At 41.5% G+C, this 24,753-nt stretch overlaps 1 protein-coding gene across 10 annotated transcripts in view; it reads right to left on the bottom strand.

Moving 5' to 3' along the window:
• APBB2 (amyloid beta precursor protein binding family B member 2) overlaps window positions 1-24,492 on the bottom strand; it is a 112,533-nt gene extending 88,041 nt beyond the window's left edge. For 5 of the 10 annotated variants that reach the window (XM_057407536.1, XM_057407537.1, XM_057407542.1 and 2 more), the window contains exons 1-3: window positions 24,383-24,492; window positions 12,311-12,379; window positions 7,269-8,069 (exon numbers count right to left, since the gene is read on the bottom strand). In XM_057407536.1, the coding sequence (XP_057263519.1) occupies window positions 7,269-8,069; window positions 12,311-12,329 (820 nt within the window). In that variant the 5' untranslated portion in view covers window positions 12,330-12,379; window positions 24,383-24,492. The remainder of the gene's footprint in view (window positions 1-7,268; window positions 8,070-12,310; window positions 12,380-24,382) is intronic. The other 5 variants (XM_057407533.1, XM_057407534.1, XM_057407540.1 and 2 more) reach the window with 1 other exon arrangement.
• Window positions 24,493-24,753: the final 261 nt, after the last annotated feature.

The raw sequence follows: 24,753 nt of genomic DNA, 5'->3' as shown, positions 1-24,753 counted from the left end.
TCCCTCTGAAAGAGCTATCAGGACCCTGACTTTTCCCATTAACTTCTCTCTTTTCCCTTATGTGGTTTGTTTTCCTTTCCTCTTTGCTTGGTCCTGCATCTGACTGGACCTGAACTGTTTCCATGGTCTCAGAAGAGACCTTTAAAAACATATAATGCTAGGTACAGAAGAGCTTTTTCAGCCAGACTCACGCAATCTCAGGACATGCAAGATCCAGAATGACACCCAGCCACCACTGAAAAACACAGCAGCTTAAAAAGCTTCCAAAAGTAGTTTGTCAAGGTAAGTACCAGACACAATTAAGCTGTTCACTATTTCTGAAACTTGACCTTTCCCTACAGATGTTCAGAGGAGCCTCCCGCTTGCCTACAACACACAAGCACCCCTGCATAAAAAGCACATCCTAACACTTCTTAGCATTACCCATCAACATAAACTGCACTATGGAGTTAGGGGACGCTTGTGCTCCTAAGGCACAGTGATTTACTCTACAGCTTCCACTTGAGGTCACAGTACAATGCCGGCATTCAGTTTCCTGTGTTGTCTCACAACAACCTCTATTCCCTATTGTCACTTTTCACTTTCCAATAGCCAGGCCTGCAGGGATTTGTTTGCCCCACAACTATACATTTTACTGAGTAAAAAAATACTTAGTTTTAAAACACTCAAAATCATTGCACTGCACTTACACAAAGCAGCACTCTGATTTTGCCCAGATTAGGAATTACATACTCCACTATGCTAGCAAGGAAAATGTCCCTGAGAAGACAAGCACAGAGCAACAGAGGAAGCATCAAGGGCAAAATAAGCTAGCTTGTTAAGCTCCTGACCAGTGGCCAGCAATCCAACTGGTTAACATCAAAATTAACAAAGCTTAGGAAAGGGCCATATTTGACACTGTTTTAGCCAAAGCACTAAGCTAGGCACAGCAATGCTCTGGTAGTCAAAGCACAGCCACGAGAAGGCAAGTGTCTTTGAACTCAGAGCACCCAAGGACAGATGTCACACTGGGAAAAACCTGTGTTTGGAAATATGACAAACCACCCTAGATCCTTTAGGCACAATATAGCAGAGATTAACCAAGGAGTGATTTTTAAGACAAAGCCAGACCCAGAAAAGGAATAAATTTAGTTTCTGCAGGGTAGATTTTGCACGCTCTATGCAGCTGGTTAATTCGTCAGTGTTACCTGGATTTGCATCACGCTTCGCCTATAGTTGTTCCTCCAGAACACAAGTCCTCATTCTTACCTCCTGTCTGCTGCCTGTCTTGGACACCAGCAGGCATCTCAAGGGATGCCAGGCAGGCAGTTGAACCATGCCCTCCCTAGAAAATGAATGGCTCTGATGAAATAAAGAATTGTTCTTTATCTTTTTGGTAAACAGTAAGTATGAAACTGCAAGCATGACCATACAACATATGCTGGAAAGTATAACTGCAAACAGAGCTTTGGAGAGGATGCTAATCACAACTGTATAAAACATTTATCCTGCCATTCCTGACTGTGAACACATTAATTCACTTCTCACACCTATTTTTATTAACTTTCCTAATTCAAAAGCATACTGCTCACTGCTCTTTCCTGTCGAAATCCTGGTTTCAAGTCAGAGCACTTATCTGAGGATCCAAAATATGGATTTAGGTAGCTCCACTGCAAACCAAAGGGTGTGCAAAACCAACCTGACCGTCCAAACGCAACAAGTGGTCTCCCTGTGGAAATGATAGCAGCATGTACTTGAGAGAGCCATCTTTCAAGCTCAATTTACTATCAAGTACAATTTACTTTGTGGCCTTCTACCAGTAGACTCTGAATGCTGACAGCAACTGTGAACGTGGTGTAAACGTGTGGCCTTTTAGGTTTTGTTTCTTTTAAACTAGCTTACTTTTTCTTCCCTGAAGTCCTCTTATAGGGATAGCTAAAAGGAAGATACACAGGCAGTTAGTATACACTGGGGATATACAGCAGCAGCCACCTTTCCTATTTCATAAGCAGTCAGTAAATGGTGGAGTCCAAGACTACAAAACATGCACTGTTCTTGATACACAGTTATCAGTAACATGCAGGATTAAAAAAACCAGCTCAATATTAAAAGCTGTCAGGCCATAAGATGCATAGCAGGTATGAACCAGAGCCTCCTTTCCCCAAAATCTGAAAATTGGATGTTTACCTAGAACCTTACAATTGTACAGGTGATAACATATTCTTTTTCTAGTACTGTAGGGTTTTGTCCACAGTGTAATTGAAAGTATTTCTGCTAACATGTATCTTTTTCCATAATCAGGAACACAGAAAACATGTTCTGCAGTAAATACCATACTTTTTATTTTGATGTCTATAATGGATAGATACGGCAAAGGAAAAACTGCTTTCTTAAGAGGACATCCATTTTAATTTTGTCAAAGCTGCTGGTTAAAATCAGAGGAGGAGCTGACCATCAGTATAAATCTGACTCGTTTATGATTTGCTGTTAAGTTTTACTGTATTAGAGGGCTATTCTACCTAAATGACTGTTATTTCAGAATACCAGGCTCTATCTAAAAGAGTGACACTCCTGATCCCCAAGAGCCAGACTCCCTGCTGCCATTTCTCTACTGGGTTGAACTTGATTATTCGTAACCAGCTATTAAACTGCCCTCCTGGATTTGCTTGGAGATTAGCGGCAGGCTTGCATCTGGTATACGGTAGTTGCATGTAGTGGTGGCACACCCCAAAAAAAGAGAAGACTTGTACTTTTGATTCCCCTTTGAATAACATTTTCAACAAGGGAGAAACAAGGCACTGGGTGAGCCAAAGGCTGAGGAACCGGGAAGTAGAGGAGGCTGCTGTCTCTGCACAGTCCCCCACAGCTCTGAAGTGAGCAGGGAGGATGACTGTCCCAGAACAAGAAAACCTGCAGCTCTCTAACACCGAGAGTCCCACATTTCAGGGACCTTCCTAATTGTGGGTCTACCCCATGCTCTGGAAGGAGGGCGGTGGTGTTCAAATAAAGACAAAACAGGAAGCAAAAATGTTTAAGAAATGTGCCCGCATTTTAGAGATGTTCTGGTGAGCCTCACCAAAGGGGGAAAAAACCTCCCACAAACAGACAATGGCACTAGCATCACCCACATCCTCCCCTAGGTCTGGGGATGTGCTTGGCTCCTGCTGTTCGCACCACAGAGATTCCTAAAATGTAGGTGAAACTGATGAATACATAGAGACAGAGAAAGAACAGGTAGGTGGTGTAAAAACATATGATGTGTTTACTTTGAAAGCTAGACTAAGAAAATTCTCTTGAGAGAGGAGGAGAAAGTATCCCCCATGATTTAAAAACCAGTTCTGGGCCACCGGCAGTTTCAAAGACATCTGGAGCTGGTGTTTGGTTACCTCCAAGACTCTCCAAATAAGAAATCAGCTGGATGGGTGCAGTAGATCCTGGTAAAAATGCAGCACCTGAGCCCAAGAAAGGCAAGCTTGGTTGTCTGGGGAGGGTCCTGGGTCAGTCAGCTCCAGTGGCAAGCCCCTGAATACCTGTAGGAACTGCTGCTTGAAACCCATTGGGGCTTAACACATGCTAGGCATATTGATAACATCCTATTGCTCTGCTGTCTACAAGTCTTTTCTGCTTCTCAAATTCATTTTTGAAGCACTGATATTCAGAAAAAAAGGTTAGAAAGCTGTAAGTGCTCATAAAATTCTCTGAAAGTTGACATCAATACAGTCCTTCTCAAGAAGCAGATACAGATAATTTCTCTGGAGGAGAAAAAAGTTTCCTCAAAACACAGATCTTATACTGCACTGTGCTTATGGTGCTTGGTGCCCCTGTTATTAATGGGCTCTATTATATTTGTTTAGCCACATTACTGATCAGCAATATTAACATTAGCTGGTTTGTTTAATAACCAGTCATTTGTTTGGCATCTTTAAACTGGGTTGACCTCATTCAGAGAAAGTCAAGCCTCTTGAAAACACCTTTTCATTAGACCACAAGTAAAAGTATCCTGCCCTAAGAAGAGTTCAGGAGGATTTTGTCTAAACAATGAAGCATCCTCAGAGCAAACGTAAATTCTTCCAGGGTCTTTGAATTACATACCTCCAAAACACTTCAAAACAAAACAAACAAAATCCCCCACAAAACCACTTTCAGTTTTCCAGTATTTGAATAATGAATTCTATTAACAGAGGGAAGAGAAGGACAAAACAATTCAGAAGCCCTGACAGAAGTACACTGTTATTTTAAACAGTGTCCTCTCAGGAAAACATTATTTCTATCATATTCCTACGCATCCCAAAGCGGAAAATATAATCTCTGCATTGAATATTAGTAATTTTCCACATAACTGCTGGAAACAGTTAATGGACTCTTTAATGGACTTTAAAAACACTCCTTAATGGACTGTTCTCAAAACTGTTGTCTTTCCTCACCCCCGCTATCCAAGGAGTCATACGACTAAAACTGTCTACTTTTTCAGATTTTTCTTCTAGGTATGTTTCTCCCTTTGGTCCCTAACATTTATTACTGGAGGAAGGGTTGGAGAGCACTGAGCTGCAAAGACCCCATGCAATGCTCTCCTCCCATGCAGATGCAGTGGCAGTGAGGAACCCTAACCGCACCCAAAATCTCGGATCGCTAGGATGGGTGCCACGAGGGCTTGCTGCATAACTCCCCAAATCAGGAGGGCTTCCCTTCACCCATGCTGGCACACAAAGACAACAAGGAATGAAAGACTACACTAAGAAAAATGGAAAAATCTACCACAGGAAAGCACCACACGCCTCTGGAACAGATGGCATGAGGCCATTGGGGCAACATGTTCACAGAAGGGAGGTTTAAAACCGTATCAGAAATCACAAGAGAGCCAAGATATCACCAGTCCTCGCTTTCTGAGATTTCTTCTTCTTGCCTATTCCTAAATGTGGGGGCTCACATCTACTCTATGGCCTCAGAGGGGCTAGATATGGCTCCCTGGGAATGTCTCAGGTTTTCAGTCAACCACCACTAACAAACGTACTGGATGTATTTTCTGCTTCTGGGAAGCTACTTCTCTGTCCCAAGTATGGCAGAAAGGTGCAAGTGGATTTCAGCAAGCAGCAAGTGCTACTCTATTTCCTTCAGCACCTCCAACCCCACCCACTGCAACAGCACCCAATATTTTGGCAAGTGAGGTAACTCCTGTAGCTTGACCTAGCACGGTGAGAGGTGGATGCTTGCCAACTGGCACCACAGTAACTCACGTAATGCTTGGGAAAGATATGGAAGAGGCACAGTTTATTACCATGCAAAACACTTAACTGTTCTTGACACTGCCTCGGAAAAGAAAGTTCAGTTCATTTACTCAACTTTTGTTTCACCTCTTATTTATTGCCCTTCAAACATCCTTGAAGATATATGAACTTGCCTAGGGATGGCACACTATTAAAATCTAGAAGGCTGGAGAACCTAAGGACAACTAGAAAATTTGCCTCTAAATGAGTCAGTGTGGAGATACTTGTAAAAGTTATGAGTCATCCTGGCATCCATGGCAACTCTACATTTGACTTCTGGAGCCCTCTTCTATCATATCAATTGTTAAGTTCATTTTTTTAAGGAAACTGGAAACAATGCAGCATTTTTATCGGAGTGGAGGTAAACTCAAGGTAGTCAACAATCCTAAGAGATGGATGTCTGCAAGTTGCAAAAGCTGGATGTTGGATGTTTTTAGAGTCCATACTTACACAGGCATCTTAAAATCAGTGATCCAAGCCAGTATAACAGGTCCTATGTCCTATTCAGTGCTCTCTGACAGTGACCGCAGGGATAAGAAAGAAACTTCTCTACAACTTTGCTCTTGAAAGGCAATTCTGAGGTTTTCTAGGACTGTTTTTGAACCTCTTTTCTTACAGAGACTGAACTTGGATATCTGGATGTCTTTTCTGTACCTGCCTGTTTGTCATATACTGGTTGCTGGTATGGTAGAGATACTTTAAAAAAGCCCTTTATTCTGCCTTAGAAGAGAGGTGAACTCTAAGGGTTTTATGAATTGTTTTTAATTTTATTTTATTTTTTTAACAAGGAAACTCCCCATACTCAGCAGCTAAAGTTCCCCTTTATTTCCACAGTGGTTACTAAGGGAGCTAGTTTTCAGTAAATGTAAATTTTCTACCCGCAGCTTCTCATTGCCAAACCTGGGTCAAGTACAAATACAGAAGGATCTGACAAGCTCAGCATTAAGTTACCTAAATGCCTCCTGTTGGTAGCTTCTCCAGAAAATGCTATCAATGATATCACATACATATCAAGTATCCCAAGAAACAGCATTAACCCAAATAGCAATTTTAGTAAACTGAAACCTTTCTCATTTGCATGTCAAGAGATGACTTCATGAAAATTTTCCCTTTTAACAGCAAAGGTTTGTTACATATAAAAAAGAAGATCAGAAGATTCATTATATGGCACAAAGTGCTTCTGGCTGCGATTTTGAAGCTCCCTACACATTAAAATAACTCACTATTGTCATAATCATGCACAACTGACATGTTATGTGGATTTAGACTGCAGTAGCCTCCAAATAATATATAATTTGTGTGCTGTAATAACAAAACCACTTAAATCAGAAAACAATGTATGACAAGCTTGTTTAGCCCCACACACCTTTATCACTTGCTTTATACCCAAGCCAGTATAGAGCCCATTAACTGGAATAAATGAGAGCTCTAGAGTTTTAAAAATAATACAGATGTGCTGTACATCAAAGCAAAGCTAGTGCAGAAGTCATCACTATTGCTCAAATAAATAATTATCCCAGGCTTGCAAAATATGAACTGCCATGGTTTCAGCTTCTGAGTTACTGTATGGAACTGTTGCACAAAAAAACCCAAAACAGAGAAATTAAATGACCCAAGGTTTGGGAGGCCTTCTGTAAAAGAATTCCATCAAATGACTGGGGCAAAGGGGGGACACTCAGAGTTTTGTATTAGAAAAGTAAAAATCTTTGCTGAACATAAAAATCATTGTTCAGAAAAGTTTGTTGTGTGCAGGCAGCTATCAATAGTTTAGCATCTCCAGGTAATCATGTACTTCTCACAACATGCACCCACTGATTAGTGAACAACAATTATTTAAAAACTAGAAAAGGTGCAGTTAGCCTATTTGTAGGATCCTGTCTGTAGCATTTGCTGGTCCCTTTCCTAAAGCAGCTTCCCCACCACTAAAGCACCACTAAATCACATCTCTTCTTCTAGCCACCAGCTGAGAAGAGTGAAGCAGCATGTTTCTAGACCAGTGGCTGTGAGCAGCCTTTACTTGCATACCTGTTTCATCAGGCGAGCTCGGCGAGGCACTGTCCTGCGACAGCGTAGTCCAGCTGGAGTCCTCATCACTTGGGGCCAGGTTTTGAATCCTATGGAGGGCACAATCTGTTTTGGCCCCTGTTTTTGGGTGGTCTTTCTTAGTCTCAGGGCTTGATGACACTGCAGCAACTTGGCCATCCTCTGGGCTTGATGGCTTGTTTTGTTTCCGGGGCAAGCCTTCCCCATTGACAATAATGGTAGATGCCTGGCTGTTGCTTTGTGCAGATTTATCTTCCATCGTAACAAAACTCTGCTCTAGCTCTCTAGCAGATGTCTCTAGATCTGCATAGTAATTCAGAAAGCTCTTGGTCCTCCTTGGCTGTGAGGGTAGTATTTCACAGCCAGAGGAATCCTGTGGGATCGGCTCTTTGCCTTCAAACTTCTCAGAAGTTACGTTTATGCCTGCAGTGGCAGGGAGGTTTTTGTTGGGATCTTGCTGTCCCTGCTCGGCAGCTTTCCTGAGCTGGTTTTCTCCATTCTTTACCAGCTTTATATTGGCAGAGCCGTTCCCCAGAAGGGGCTGTGCTGCTGGATCAGAAAGACCCATGGCTGTCTGAATGTTAGTCAGCGCATATTTTTTCCTGCACTTTGGAGGAGTGGTGTTCTTGGTCTCTGTGTGCCTAATCTCTGCATTCAGAAGTTCATTGTGAGAGGAGCGCAGGTTGAGCGTGTTGGGTGGGGTGGCAGGGCTGTTGCGGTTCACAACGTCCGTCGTGCTGCCGCTTGCCATAAACACTGCCAATGCGTCCACGCCAGAGTCAACTAGAAAAGCAAAAGAGACAGTCATGAAACAGACTAATTCATTGCATACACTATCTTGTTAGGGCTTCTGGTACAGGGATGCAGCACTTTACATAATTGGTTTACAGCAGGAAAATTACAACAACCTAAGTGGGTAAGACAATAGACAAAAGCTGAACTTATTTAATAAGGAAAAACAGAGGCGGGGGGGGGGGAAAAAAAATCATTGGGACCATGAAGCTGAGAATAACCAGGAAGCTTGACACTATACAAGGCAGTTTCAGGGCAGTTTTCCATGTCTCTGTTTCAAGCAGGCTTAGGGACAGAAGAGGTGCCCTCTGCAAATGTCTGAGGGTCCAGAAGTCGTCCTTATCATGATTTCATTCTAGTATTTCATATCTACCTATGAGGACAAGGGGAAGAACTCCTCAAGTCCTAAGCACTAGGAAGAAGAAATTGTAAGAAATTTCTAAGAGACACAGGCAGATGCTGCTCCTTTTTCAGCGAGGGTAGAACTCAAGTACCATTAATTTTAAGCCTGACTGGCCAGTCAGCTGTTGTCTCCTAACACCTGCATTTTCTCTGCTCTTTGTCTTTCTCTCCCCTTCCCTGTGTTTTTTCTTTTATTTTGAGGTGGAAAGTAGAGAGTCAGAAGGTAAGTGATGTAAACAGTAGATTATTTCAAAAAGGTGCATTTCATTTCTGGAGGGGGGAGGAATCCCCTGGCAAAATATCCTGCTCTAATTCAATCAGCTTTAAAGAAAGGGCTACTCCAGAGAGGAAGATGGGTCACTATTTCTACAGTTCACAAAGTTCAAGCTTAAGGACAAAGCGTACATCCTAGGGCACAGTACACGTATTCCACCACTAAATAAAACCATTTATTTATCTATTTGTAGGCAAGTTTTTTAATTTTGTTAGCCAGGGGTGCAGCTCACATTTTGAAAAAGTATTTAGTTTATTGAGGGAACAGATTTTTAGGCTATGAAAAATAATCAGACAATATATACTTTTTTTTAAACTGTAATTTGTTCCTGTACTGTCTATTTCTGGCTCTCACTAATCTACACAACTGCGTGAACACCTCACTTTACATACTGTAACAGTCACTGCTGTTTGACACCTAGCAACCAAATTAGAGGCCAATTAATAAATCACTCCCATCTGCCACAGCAGGAAACACCCTTGCTGTTGTTCCTAATTCTCAGGTATCACTGACTGCTTATATTGCACATAAAAACGTGTTTGGGGCTTACCCAGGAATGAAAAGCTGTAATTTGAGCTAGCCGATGACAGATCAGTCCAGCTGAGTAATGCTGCATCACTGTGTATTTGATATATAACAGAATTGATAGCTGTACAGATTTACAAGAGATTAAATATGTGGGTTTTAAAAGAACATATACATAAACACAGGATGAAAAGGAGCACTCCACAATGTTACCTAAACGCACACTCAGTTGCTAGTGTTCCCTTGTCTTTGATGTGCTGTCAAAGCTGCACACTTCCAACCATCACCCTGGTTCATTTAAAACAAAGCAGAGCAGCTATACTCTTTGCTCCCTGAATCACCCACCAAGAACAACTTCCAAAACTTGCTCAAAACAGAATTTAAAGTAGACTTTACGAATGTTCATGTCTGCCATTTTCTCAAGCCCCAGTCAGTCAGGTCTAGACCAACTGCAAATTCTTTGGAAGACAGGTCACCTCATGCACACTACGAAAAAGCCACCAGCTTAGGTAACAGTCACAAACATCCTAGAAACAATTTCAGCTCTAGCCACAAAAGACTTACAAAACACAACTATCACATAATCTTCATGTATGACAACAAAACACGTTGCTGTCTGCAACTAACCTAAATCTAACCAAGTATAATGAAAGCAAGGTCACATCTGATGTTACCAAAGCACATGTTTTAATCAAAACCATGAAATGGGCTGTGTTTATGGAGTGGCTGCTTTATGTTTTTCCAAAGCCATTAGAAGTCTGGAAGTTACATTAAAAAAAAAACAGACATTAGGGCAGGATAATTTTGACCCACTACCTGACCTTTAGAATCTATTGAATCACACGGTATCTACGGATTTCACTAGATTGTATTTTATTTTATGCTTCAGCAAATTAAAACAAGCATTTCTGGTTTCCATCAATAAATAAAACTGCCACAATCTGGAACAAGACTGAAATTTATTCTTCTCCTTTGTTACAAGTGAGCTGCTTCATGCAATGTTTGTCACTATTTTTACCACTAAAAATATTTCTTAGAAAAATAATCTTCCTAGATAAAGCTTACATATCTGCCTGCCAGATTATCTTCAGCCAGGATCCTGCTGTTCACATTTTGCTTATCAAAAAATGTTGTAAGAATAAGCACATAGAAACATTGAAAAAATGTATTATGTTTTATTAATCTGCTCAAAAAATTCCCCAACTGATTTATGAAGAACACTGGCACTGATCCATGACTGAGCCAAAGCTCCACAAGTCTTTGTGACCCAAGCAGTGTTTGCAAGCTGGGTGCTAAGTTGGTTTGGTGTATGATCATAAGCAGGAAAGTGTCAAAATGAACCTTTCACTAGACACCATCACCCTCCTGGCCTCATTTCAAATGATCCACTTATCACAGAATCATAGAATAGTTAGGACTGGAAGGGACCTTAAAGGTACCTAGTTCCAACTCCCCTCCATGGGAAGGGACACCTTCTATTAGACCAGGTTGCTCCAAGCCCCATCCAAAAAATGATCAATGAACATGCAAAAAGTATGACAAGTTGCGCACAGGGAAGAGCGGACTTCTCTCAAGAGACAGGTGCCTGCTCACTAGCCATCACCCTGCACTCATAGCCAGGATCTGGGATGTACGCAGCCAGCTTCCCTCGATTCTTGGAAGCAGATACAAAGAAAAGCAACAGAAGAGGCAAAAAGAGAAGAAGAAATACAGATGTGAAAGGGCAGGACTTGCACCTGAGGAGCAGAAGTTGCTACCAGACCAGGACTAACTGAAGTGCTGGAAAACATCTGAATGCACATGCAAAATTTTGCAAAAATTTGAATGCAAGGAAATGCTTAAATACACTGAAGAAAATCTAGACTGCACAGTAGAACAGCACAAGGAAGAAGAGCAACAGCCTGTCCCTCCTCCTTCATAGAAGACAATGTGATACTCAAAACATGTCACTTTTCCCAGGGGAAGCACGTTCCAACTTTATAATGAAAACTTCAAGGAAATGTAACTTCTTCCTGTGCCTTTAATTTCAAGACTGAAATCCCAATCACCGACCTCCCCTATCTTCTATTTTGTCTCTCCCAGTGTCCCTGCCTCCCTCACCCCAGGGGTTCCTAACACATGTTGTTGCGGTGCCCCTCACCAGCCAACCCAACACCCTGTGCCAGGGGTTCCAGGACCTTGATGCAGGCAGACCCTGTCCCCCCACCTCGGGAAGTTCCTCATGCTTCCTGGCCACCAGCAAAGGCAATGATACAGGCACAGGGCACCCTTCCTTCAACTGCTTTCTGCTGAAAAGCAAACGCAAATGGACAAGCAGACCAGGAATCACTGAGTTGATACGGGTATCTCAGCTAAAGCAGATGAAGAGTGGCAAGTTGTGAGTGAGTAAAAATAGGGTATTATAATAAAAAAATATTGGACTGGTGAAAAAGTAAGAATAATTAGAATGTTATGATTACTGGGAACAATATTAAATGTTGGTGCTTAAAGACAGCACTTAAGTAGGTAGAAGATCTGTCATAGCAATTCATTAATGGGTTTAGCTTGCTTACTTTTAAAAACAAATACTGTCTCAACTGTGTACTTCTAACATTTAGATACATGCCTACAGATATAGATTAATATACTTTTACCACTATAACATGTTTAACACAAAGTAATCTAAATTTTCTAAGCATCATAATAATACAAATAACACTATTACTTCAATGGCTTTATTGAGGTTTTTCAATCTTGTCATAAACCTTACAGAGCTGGAAAGAGGAAAGAGAAAATGCCATTGCAAACACAAAATAGTGCATGATTGAGTTGTCTTTACCTCTAATAAGACATTTTTGCATTGTATTGTCTATAGGAATACTTTGTTAAAAGTTGAATACAATCTATTCAAAAAGCACTGTTAAAAAGAAAAGAGTGCTGGCTCTTTTATGGATAAGTGCAAAATGAAAGTTAAATATGGGCCTGGGAAGGAGGAAAAGAAGAGAAAAGTTTCACATATTTGCATAGCAGAATCTTTTAAAGGGCATCTGACCTGGAAGTACTTCTGACATGGCTCACGGGGCGTCAGCAATGCATCAGGAAATAGATTATAATTTGAAATCTGAAAAGAGGGATCATTTAAGAATTAAAACCAAAGGAAAACACAAAATAAAACTACCACATTTCAGAAGTTCCTGAGACACGTTAAGCATTCTAAACAAACCCTGGAACATAACAGTGAGGATCTTTTGAGCTTTCAGTGATATTTGACAGTGATTAAAGTATGGGAGAGGCTAGTTTACACCAATTAAAAATAATGACATTTTTCTTAATGTACGCTTGAGGACCACAAGTTCAATAATTTCTCCAGTTTTAATCAACATATTCTAGCAAAAACTTCATGACATTAGAAAACACTGGGTTCTCCCCCATGACCCAGCTACAGCATGCTTGGGAAACTACAGCAGAACTGGTAAAAAGAAACAGAGCAGTCAGGCATGTTCACATGAAAGTTTGCAGGATGAGATCCAGCATGTGAAACCAGGAAGCATAGGCTGCAGGGCTGATCCCACAGAAGGGAATCATAAAAAGCAAGCTAGCAGCAAGCTCTTGTACAGGACTCCTTCCTGGTCATCTTCTCTCAAGGAAGCCATTTTGCCTTAGTCTGGTTTGGATGTGAATACACTGGGAGACAAGGCACTTCTATGCACTTATGACTCCTTCTGCCATTATGGTTAGGAAACATAGGAAAGAAATAATACAAACCTTTTCATAATGCAGATTTCCTTTAATCTGTTAAGTACAGAACATTTAATGACAAGCTCATGCTATAGGGACCTGTACGCTTTGGCTGTCGTCAAATCCTAAGCAGCTAGAGACAACACCTCCGTTATACAAGGACTGTAACTCAACGCTAGCTAACTCCCTCCGCTTCAAAGGAGGAATTCCAATGCTAAAACATTAATTCTTAATTAAATACACTAACACACTATGTTCTTATATCTGCATTCATTTTTTGACTAAGACCAGCTAAATGGTAATAGTTAAACAAAATGTCAGCCAAAAGCATCCTAATAAAGTCTAGATTAACATTAATGCAGCTGAAAGCTAAATCAAGACTAGAAACTTTCTTAGTGTTAAGTGTCATTGTACTCCTTCTCGCCTATGTATATAAACAAATTCCAGAGGATGTTAAACACTTTCAGAAGGAAAAGGGAAGGAAAACACTTGAATAAGGTGCTGTTGTAGATCAGAGCAAGCGATGATGTTGCTACAGCCAGTGGTTTTCTTTTTGCTGCTCCCTCCAGCATTAACGTCTCTGCTGGACTGAGCCTGGAAACTGGAGAGAGAAAGCTTAACAAAGCCAGGAAAGCAAATTCCGACAGCGGGCAAAGCCATTTTGGGAATGCAAGAGCAGGAAAGGAACAGGGCTGCAAACAGCTTGCACATGTGCTCTCAAACCCATCTGCAGACTCTTCTATAAAAACCTCAGAGTTGCTGAAGATAGAAAAGACCTGTCAAGATCATCTAGTCCAAGAACCCTGCTCAAGCAGGGAATCACTGCCACCCTGTCTGCTCCACCCTGGCTCTGTCCTCCCATCATGACAAAACCATCACTTTGACCTGCTTGCAAAAGGCAGATTCTCTTATGTCCACCTACTCCCGCTTTCCCTAGTCCTACTGAAATCACTGTCCAGTAACCAGCTTTCTGTCCTGCCTCCCCAGAAGGCACCTTCTGCCAGCTCCTGCTGCTCCAATAATGACATTTTTTCCTTTTAGAGCTAATCATGCTGCCAACTGACTGCAACAGCCTGGCAGCAGTGCTGTCTCTGTTCTAGTGATGCTTTTATTAATGGAAATCCATAATGCTGATCTGTCTTTAAGTAATATTAAGGAAAAAACAACTTTAGATCCTGCAATGAGTTCTAGCACACAAGTAGAGCGTGCTTTCACATTTGCATTTTTGCCCTCCCCCTCCCCACACAGCCAAATTCCTCATCCAGCAAAAAACTCAGACAAGATGCCTCTCAGAATCAGATTCTAACAGCTACAAAAGAAAAACAATTAAAATTACAGAAATAAACAGGCTAAAACCTTTGCTACTTTACTTACAATTTTATCAAGATAGATATATCTAAATAATCAGTGTGTATTTGACTATCTGACTGAAACTCTGTATTGCAGATGACCTGGGTCATCTCACGCTACTAGAGTATTAAATTGAGTGATCAACTGGAGAAATAAAGAGCAATTCTTTCATTTACATAAGGCATAACCATGACATGCAGTCAGAATTAATCCTGCATTTACTAAGGGAACAAATGAGATGGCATACTAAGTCTTTTCCAAATTCAATTTTCTCCCATTAATTAGATTTCTCCCCCTGTGTAGAATGGAACAGTCTGGCAGGAAAAAACAGCATTGTCACAGCAAGAAGATGGAGTGTGTTTTATCTATTGGCTACTTGCAAGCACAGATAATAAGACCTTCTGTCATCGGATCTATACATTCACAGCAACATTTGCTAAGTAAACCTCAGGCATTTTTTCTAATTCTGTTGTGTAAATTAAGCTTCTGAGTCTTAACTCTTTTTTTTTATTTGATATACAAATTATTCAATCTCTACAATAAAGATCGCACCTCAGACTTGTTATTTACAAACAACGCTACTTTAAATGCTAACATGGGGCACAAGCATAAATCTCATTCTCTTTTATACAGAGATACAAGCTCAGAAACTGTAACTTAAATTTCTGCAACTGAAATGACCGATAAAGCAAGAAGGTCTTGGTCTCCCAATCCTGAAACTTCAGCCTCAAGTTATTTTTGGAGGCAAAAATAACTCTTACCAAGTATGAAAATAAACAATGTGTAATCAGAGCTGATCAGAATCACCCAAACCAAAGCAGGATGAAACCATATGAAAAAGAAAGCTAGGATAAGCTTCTTCAGGGATAAAATAAAATAAAATTTAAAAAAAAAAAAAGAAAAAAGAGGTAACCAAAATGCTCTGTAACACAGGCAAGCCTACCCATAGGCTTAGTGGAGTAACAGAAAGGAATCAACAGCCATGGATTTGGCACCTGACTTAGACTGATTTAGCTTGGTTTAAACTAGGGATTTTTCAGCCCCACATAAATTTAACATTGATCATTCGGTAGCTCCTAAATCAGGAAGCAAGAACCATTTAAAGTATGATCAATTTCTTAACAGGGTTAAGGAAATCTGCAGGGTCCAGTACCAGTTTTCCAGCTGTTCATAATGGCACCAGCCCAATACCACACTCTTTGACCAGGAGACACAAGCAGAGAAAGCAGGGAAGAGATTAAGCATATGTCACAGCATTATTAACAGGAAGAGCAAAAATGTTAACTGACCCCCGTCAGATGCAATGGATGAGTTAAGCTGCAGCACAGATGCTGTGCTGGACAAAAAGAAAAAAAAAAAAACAAACCCCCAAAAGAAAAGATTATCATCATTTCATTAACCACCTCCCCCACATCTTGCCTGTGGCCCTGCTATTTGCAGCTCGCAAACACTCCACTGTCCCTGCAAAGCCTAGAAACACTGCATAGTCCTGAGCACAATCTGCTTCTCTCAGAGCAACCAACAGCATGCACATAATGCAGACATCTCAGCTTCTCTTTTTAAACTAACGTATTTTAACAAACTTCTGATGGCCAGCCAGCATGATTTCACCAGCCCTCTAAATTACATTGGATAAAGTTATGGCTGTTAACACATTAAGCTCTTATCAAAATTATCCAGAAATCTTTTTACTCGCAAATTACCTAGACTGGTAGCAACAGTTTTGAGCAACCTGGGGACTTCAACTGCTCAAATATCTGATGGAGGGACAACATAGCTCGACATGATCCAGCATTTACACTATAGCCCAGAAAGCCAACTGTATACTGGGCTGCATCAAAAGTGTGACCAGCAGGTCGAGGGAGGTAATTCTCCCTCTCTACTTTGTTCTTGTGAGACCCCACTTGGAGTACTGTGTGCAGCTCTGAGGGCTATAACACAGAGAGACGTGGACTTGCTTGAGTGAGTCCAGAGGAGGCTATGAAGATGCTCAGAGAGCTTGAGCACCTCTTCTATGAGGAAAGGCTGAGAGAGTTAGCAATGTTCAGCCTGGAAGAAGAGAAGGCTCAGGGGAAACCTTAAAGCAGCCTTCCAGTACCTGAAGGAGGTGACAGGAAATCTGGAGAGGGACTTTTTACAAGGGTATGTAGTAACAGGACAAAGGTAATGGTTTTAAACAGGAAGAGGGGAGATTTAGACTAGATATTGGGAGGCAATTCTGCACTGTGAGGGTGGTAAAGCACTGGCACAGGTTGCCCAGTGAAGTTGTGGCTGCCCCACCTTTGGACATGTTCAAGGCCAGACTGGACAGAGCTTTGGGCAACCTGGTCCAGTGGAAGGTTTCCCTGCCCATGTCAGGAAGGGTTGAACTAGATGATCTTTAAGGTCTCTTCCAACCTAGACCATTCTATGATTATCACTGCCTCAAAGCTGAGATCTTAAAATGCATTTGAAAAAGCATGGTACACCCAAATATTCTTCTTGTTACTCTAAGATTGTACTCAGTGTCAAATTGGGCTCTAGAGATGAAAACCTGAAAATTAAATAAATAGGAAATAATCTTTCAGTAGACTCTCTACTATATGAAAAGAAATAAAAATGTGTGTATCAAATGTTTCAATATAGGTAACAAAAACCTCCAATTTCAATTTGTGTTTGCAAACTCAATTGCCAACAGTAAATTGAGACCTGTCAGCAGAGTAGAGGGGCAGGATCACCCCCTTTGACCTGCTGGTCACGCTCCTTTTGATGCAGCCCAGGATACAGTTGGCTTTCTGGACTGCAAGCGCACACTGCTGGCTCATGTTCATTTTCTCATCGACCAACACCCCCCAAGTCCTTCTCCACAGGGCTGCTCTGAATCTTTTCTCTGCCCAACCTGTAGCTGTGCCTGGGATTACCCTGACCCAGGTGCAGGACCTTGCACTTGGCTCGGCTGAACTTAATGAGGCTGGCACTGTCCCACCTCACAAGTGTGTCAAGGTCCCTCTGGATGGCATTCCTTCCCTCCATCGTATCAACTGAACCACACAGCTTGGTGTCATCGGCAAACTTGCTGAGGGCACACTCAATCCCACTGTCCATGTCAGGAACAAAAAGTGAGAGTACTAGAAAGTTACAGAGCAGAGCATTAGATTTGGTAAAATAAGACTATCAGGTCTCTCGAGGAAAGGAGATTAAGATTGTGCACACTGACAAGATTGCTTCTGTTCCACACTCATTAAAAACATTCTGTATCTCACCTAAGTAAGATTATTATATGTGCACTTTTAACCACACCTGTTAAAACTGTCTTAAAGTTGAATTCACATGTCCTATCTGCATATCCCTTGCTCTCAGTAATTGAATAGGATGTACTTCAGAGCACAGAAAAGGTCTCCACGCTTCTAAACTGTTTTTCAATTAAAACTGAACTAAAATAAAGTTTATTACACAGCCACATGTCAGCAAGGCTGAAGGCTGCCTGCAAACCTACAGATGGTCTTCAACCAAACTTAAATGGGACAAATCAGAAATACTTCAAAACATAAACCAATTTAAAACTAACTGTTGCAGTAGTGCTTCAGCTGACAAAATGCTGAGAGATTACTAAAATGGCCATACCCTTTAGTAACTCTCCCAGTATAATTATGGTACTAGAATGCAGGAATAACTTTCATCTTGGCCTGCTGTAGCAAGTAGAGCTCCTTGAGAATGCTGTTGAGAAACTTCTACCCAGAGTGCTCATATATAAAACAAAACCACATGCTCATAAATAAAATCAAACTATCGTATTTGCTTTATGGTCCCCATAAACCAAACAGATCAATCCATAATGAAGTGGAAGGAGAGCATAACAAAAAAGCAACTGCAGTGATTGGCATTTATATTAATTACACTGAAGTGTGGCTAAAAGTGGGCTCAGTTTCAACAAACAGCAAACTTAGCTGTAGAAGACACTGAACAAGTGGAAAAGAACCAGCTACTAGTACTACTGGCTTGAATTGCAACAGGGAGTCTTGAGTTCTTAATGCACTAGCCAAAATCCTCTACTCCTGTTTCTTGTATACAAACTCATAGATCTCCACAAGGCACTTCAACAGCAAAGGAACTGGGGCTCCTCTGAAAGGGGACAAACACATGATACAAATCTGGTACCATGGTGGTTCTCCATGAATACGCACAACCCCAAGCAGAATTTACCAGGAAACCTTCAGCTTCAAAGCACTCTATCTCTTTCACTGTTTCACTGTGAAGAAGAAATGCGCCTGGGACAAGGGTACTATTTAATTATGCTGAGAAATAAAACTGGAAGTGACAATATACACTCAGATTAATACGCAGTTCTTAGAAAAAGCTTTTTGTATTCAGGTTCTGAATCAGCTCCTATCTGTGCAAACTAGCACAGGTTTTGGGGCTTCACCAAGATCACCTAAGAGACCTCAGTGAAGTTGCTGTGCAAGTCTCCACATAGCTTCCCAGGAAAGGCAGAAACCTAAACAAGATAGGCTTTAACAGAGAGAGCAATGTATGTGTCATTGGGTGCTTCTGCAATTTTCACTTCATGAATCATCTATATTCCTACCCAGTGATAAGGTGCAGCTTTTCAGCAACTTTACACTAGCTGAGCAGTGCTAAAGCTTGAGCCTCATTTACACCAAGATATCTTTCCCTGGATAGAAAAGGTAAGATTTAGGGCAGCATTTTGCAGATGTTTTACTGGGATGCTTCTGCCGGGAGTTGCACAGTGGATACACTCCTCCTTGAGGGTCAGAGTGCCTCTCTGGATGAGTTTCATGTTACTCTGGAAGTGGTTCCAAATCAAACCTACAGGCTTGTCACGCCAACTCATTTTGGGCTAACATTTGCAATGGTACTTACTGGCACTGACTGCAAAACTAGAAGTTGGACTAGAGGTTGGATTTCATGATCTTGAAGGTCTTTTCCAACCTAGTTGATTCTACAATTCTAAGTTTGGGTTTTTTTCAGTGGTTTGCTGTTACTTATAATGTTACCATTCTCACATCTGTTTCCTTATTTTACTGCAGTGACGACTTTTCAGCAGTTTCACTAAGCAACAGTCCCCTGCAAGAGCAGCAGCAGGGGACAGCCCCAGAGCAAGTAAGGCAGCAGCTTGGCACTCCTTGGGAAGCTGAAGAGACAAAGGTAGAGCAAGAATTTGAGTGTTCCAGGAAAGAAATCAAACCCCGAGTTTATAAGATCAACCCTGCTCTCTATGCCCTTAAGTATATTTAATTATTTATAAGAGAAGCTCTGGCATGGGAGATGATCAGGAAGAAGTGAGACTCAATCCTCTTCCTTCTGCAGTCCAGGGGAGTACCTTCCCAGCAGGGATACTCCCTTTCACCCTCATCCTTGATTTATGAACATTTTATCAAAATGGTATTTCCCCAAAGAGGTTTGCTTGGGGAGGAGGGGGAGAGGGGAAGAGTATCACCCTCCATCAGAAGCTTCTGAAATAAAACTGTAGTCAGCTCTAGTAATTACACTGGCAGAACTGTATCAATAAATCATTCCACATGAGCTGTAGTTCGAGTTGTTTTAAGTACGAAACGACCAATAGTTCAAAAAAAGAAATAAAAGTCCACCTCTGCCTGCCACAAACCAAGTGGATGACTTAAGGGTGGGAGACAGGCACCGTCTTCCATGGGCAGTGAGGGCTGCTGGGAAAGCTCCTGGCGCAAGGCGAATGCTGACGTGCCATTGCAGGAACTGCGCCTCCACCCTGGCACACTCCAAAGGTCAGCAAGTGCCGGAAACCACCACCCACAAATTCCTGCATTTCCTCACTTCTGGTGTCTTCTGAAAAAGAGGTTTGCTGGTTTGTTTGTTTTTTTTAAGCACTCTCACAAAACTCTGCAGCTCATCACTGCTGGTGTTTAAATCCTTCATGAGCATTTAATGCCAGCAGAATGGCACTGGAACCAATTCCACTCTCTCTGAAACACTTCGCTTAGATTTCAGTACCGTGCAAAACACTGCAAGTAATGAAAATAAAGTATTATGCTGGGGACAGGACATGCATGGACAACCCTTTAAAAAGCTTTTTCCAGACATACAAAACCCTTTTACTATGTGCACAGAAATAAACACTTCAGTATGAAAGAAAATTTGAGGCTACCTCAACAATACTAATTGGTTTTCAGTGCTGTTTTCAGGAGAGCTGCTGCAGCCAACACAAAGTTTCATGAGCAAACGTTAGAAAAATATATATGAAGCTCAGGAGAAATTAATGGGAGAAGTCTGTTTACAAAAGCTGGTTCTCAATAGCTGGAAACTGTACAGTCTCAGTCAGCATTTCTCAGAAGAAAAACACAAAGAACCCCAACAAACAAAATGCATACGAGGGAGTGTTAAGTAAGGACAAGCTAGACAGAGCCAGGGATACACTTCTTTGCTTACTGTCAGTAACCAAGAGAAATCACTGCTTTTTTAATTACACTTCTAAAAAGTCTAAACTAGCAGGCACCTATTAAATTCACAGCTTTCTGTTTTACATTTTAAACACCTTGCTATTTTTTTTAACTTAGCACCTGTATTTCAAAGAGATTTCCTAGCTCTAGGCTTCAAGTAAGCTATTTTCTATTTAAACTGTTACATGTTTCCTTGAATATAAAACCTTCTGCATTCTCCTAAGACCATGCACTATTATATTCGTTAAAGTTATGAAATCCTTCAACAAAAGAGTCAACGTCATAAATGGATGAAATATCTCGCCACCAAAGAAGCAGTACAACTGCCATTTTCCACACAAGATCTATTTTTCCCTTCAGACTTCATGTAGGTATATATGTATGTACAGAAGATAAAAATCAATCAGGGACTAGGGCTTAAGGCTGCACCAAGTCCTTAATGGTACAACATTAAGTTTGTAACAACTGCAAACATGAAATACAATAGCTGAGATGGTGCAATTAGTGATTATTTATGCAAAGAAAACAAAAGCAAAATGATGTATTTTACCAGCACTTTCACTGAGATCTAATCTGCTATCAGAGATTTCATTATGAGCTGCATTTCCCAAAGACTAGGCAATTTCAATACCACTATTGTTGAATGTCCAAAGCACTTACATTAGGCACTGGGAAGTTGCACAAATCATACAGTAACAAAACCAAACAATAAAGCAAGTTTCCTGGCTTAGAAACCCTGACAGGTTAAGGAAAGGGAACTCTTGGCTTAACAAAAGTATAAACCAATCATGAATGGGGTATTCTGATATCTCAGCCCTAAGACAGAGCTCTGGTGCCGACTGATTCCGATGCAAGTTTTGGCCCTGGCAGGTGCTAGGAACCCCAGTGTTCCCCCACGCAAACAATTCTACTTGTTTGCTGTCTGCAACTGCTCAATTAGACAAAAGGAAAAGCACCCTAGGCTGTTCTGGTTAAGAATTTAATGCCCATTATTTTTCTCTCTGATAAACTACCTCTACATTAGATCATTTTAAAGCTCTGAGCTTCAAGTCTAGGCATGAGATGTGGGTATCATGCCCCATACTACAGCAGGAGGACATGTTTGAATGCTAGTGTTTGTATCTAACATCAAGTGGTTCAAACAGATCAGTCCAATTCCGTACTCCAGCACTTGACCACCAGAGACCTGTCAAAACTATAACATCCATTTATTACCCGCATTCTCATATAGACAATATCTTAACGTTAATATCAGAGACAAACTTTTTGGAAAAGTAGTATCTAGGCTGGTTCTAATGCACCATTTTAACACACATTTTAACTTCATTACATCTATGACTAGTCTTCAGCAGAGAGTAAACATGCTTTATTGCTTCCTAGAATTTAGCTTTAGGGTTCGGGAAAATCTCACAAAGTCAAGTTCTGAAACAAGACATCACCATGCAGTTTCTCACTTCTAATGGCAAGAAGTCCCTGTCCTGCCACAGCTGTAAGTTGTCATTGCTGTTTCCTACTTGCATCAGCCAACACAAATATGTGTGGAGCTGGATGCCTGAGGTAATCAAGGCTTTTAAAGAAGTTTCACAGTTTCACAGTATGCTAGAGATTGGAAGGGACCTCAAAAGATCATCTAGTCCAATCCCCCTGCCGGAGCAGGAACACCTAGATAATGTTACACAGGAATGTGTCCAGGCGGGTTTTGAATGTCTCCAGGGAAGGAGACTCCACAACCTCCCTGGGCAGCCTGTTCCAGTGTTCTGTCACCCTCACTGAGAAGAAGTTTCTTCTCAAGTTTAAGTGGAACCTCTTGTGTTCCAGTTTGTACCCATTACCCCTTGTCCTATCATTGTTTGCCACTGAGTAGAGCCTGGCTCCATCCTTGTGACACACCCCCTTTATATATTTATATACACTAATAAGGTCACCCCTCAGTCTCCTCTAAACTATAGAGACCCAGCTCCCTCAGTCTTTCCTCATAAGGGACATGCTCCACTCCCTTAATCATCTTCGTTGCCCTGCGCTGGACTCTCTCCAGCAGGTCCCTGTCCTTCTTGAACTGAGGGGCCCAGAACTGGACACAATATTCCAGATGGGGTCTCACCAGGGCAGAGTAGAGGGGAAGGAGGACCTCTCTCGACCTACTAACCCCCCCCTTCTAATACACCCCAGGATGCCATCGGCCTTCTTAGCCACAAGGGCACAGTGTTGGCTCATGGTCATCCTGTCGTCCACTAGGACCCCCAGGTCCCTCTCCCCTACACTGCTCTCTAACAGGCCGTTCCCCAACCTATACTGGAACCTGGGGTTGTTCCTGCCCAGATGCAGGACTCTACACTTTCCCTTGTTATATTTCATCAAGTTACTCCCTGCCCAACTCTCCAGCCTGTCCAGGTCCCGCTGGATGGCAGCGCAGCCTTCTGGCGTGTCAGCCACTCCTCCAGCTTAGTGTCATCAGCAAACTTGCTGATAGTACACTCAATTCCCTCATCTAAATCATTGATGAATATACTAAATAATACTGGTCCCAGTACTGACCCTTGAGGCACTCCACTGGTTACAGGCCTCCAACTAGACTCTGCCCCATAGACTACAACTCTCTGGCTTCTCTCCTTAGCCAGTTCACAGTCCACCTCACTACCTGATCATCCAGACCACACTTCCTCAATTTAGCTGTGAGGATGCTGTGGGAGACTGTGTCAAATGCTTTCAAGTCTTACAAAGAAGAGAAGGAATGGTACAGAAATGAGAGATTATTAAGCTGGCTTTGATGTCAAGAGAAGCCACACTGGACCATGTTCTTCTGCTACAGCAGAAAGATGAGTGAATACAAAAGTTAACCCATCACAGCTTCACCTCAGCAGCCTGAGGAATCAACAGGAAGTGCACAAGGACAGGCAGCAGCCTTCTGGAGTTGGGGCTCTACCACACAGCTCTCCAGGGAAGGCCACGTCAGATCATTTCATGCGGCCTGCACTGTGGAACCACTGCAGTGTGGTGGCTGCCATCTGCACCAGCATGAGATATGTCTGCTTAGTTAGTGGAAGGTGCAGGTGGTAAATCTGAGGAGTTGCCACTGCATTTTTACACAAGACAACCTTCAGTAAGAGATACGGAATATAATCCTATAGGATTATATTTACAGAGAAAAAAAAACCTTGAATAATACTGAACTGAAACATACAAATAATTTGAACTAGAGATGTTAGTTGCAGTTATAAGCAATTAAAGCTACAGTGCAGAGTGACATTTTAGGATAAGCTTAAGTAGTTTGTTAACTTGAAGGTATCTTGCATGAAAAACTTGGGATGGGAGTGAAGACAAATAGCAGCTAAACTTTCGAATCCTATAATAAATGAAGACCTTGAACACAAAACAGCACAAAACACAGCTCACTGAAGTAGACTTGGTCAACTCGTACCACAAGCCGCTTTTTAAAGTTCTAGAAAACACCTCTGCAGTTTAATCACAGATCAATATACTTACCATTTGGGTGCACACACAGGAGAGCTGGCATCGATTAGAATATGTCAGTATCCTTTACAAATATTATTGCAAAATTTATAAACTTAGCAGCCTTCGAAAGTAATAAAGCAAAAAATAGATTACACCAATTGCATACGTACATGAGCTGCTTGGCCGATAGTGAGCCCCTGGGTACCGCCTGCCCATAGTGCCAGTCAGCACATTACCGCACACTGTCAGCTGCTCCCAAAGCACAGATCGAAACGCTTAACTGGGGGAGAAGGGAAAAAAAAGTGAATATTTAGTACAACAGCTGTATTTTTTTCATTAAAATGCTAATGACCCCTACAAATTTCAAGATAACTACATCTATAAATTATTCATAGTCATGTTGTCAGAGGAGATTAACAGTTGTGCTATACACACAGCATAAATTTATTATTAGTGGTTGGCCTCCATTAATAAGCTCACATAAATTTGAATGCACAAAGAAGTCTCAGGTCATACATTAGTTTTTTTGGTCCATGACACA

Source organism: Pezoporus wallicus, unplaced genomic scaffold, assembly GCF_028554395.1.
Source record: "Pezoporus wallicus isolate ANWC-B61680 ecotype Strahan unplaced genomic scaffold, APGP_CSIRO_Pwel_v1 contig_2492, whole genome shotgun sequence".
NCBI classification, from domain to species: domain Eukaryota; kingdom Metazoa; phylum Chordata; class Aves; order Psittaciformes; family Psittacidae; genus Pezoporus; species Pezoporus wallicus.
This window is presented reverse-complemented; position numbering and strand designations above follow the sequence as displayed.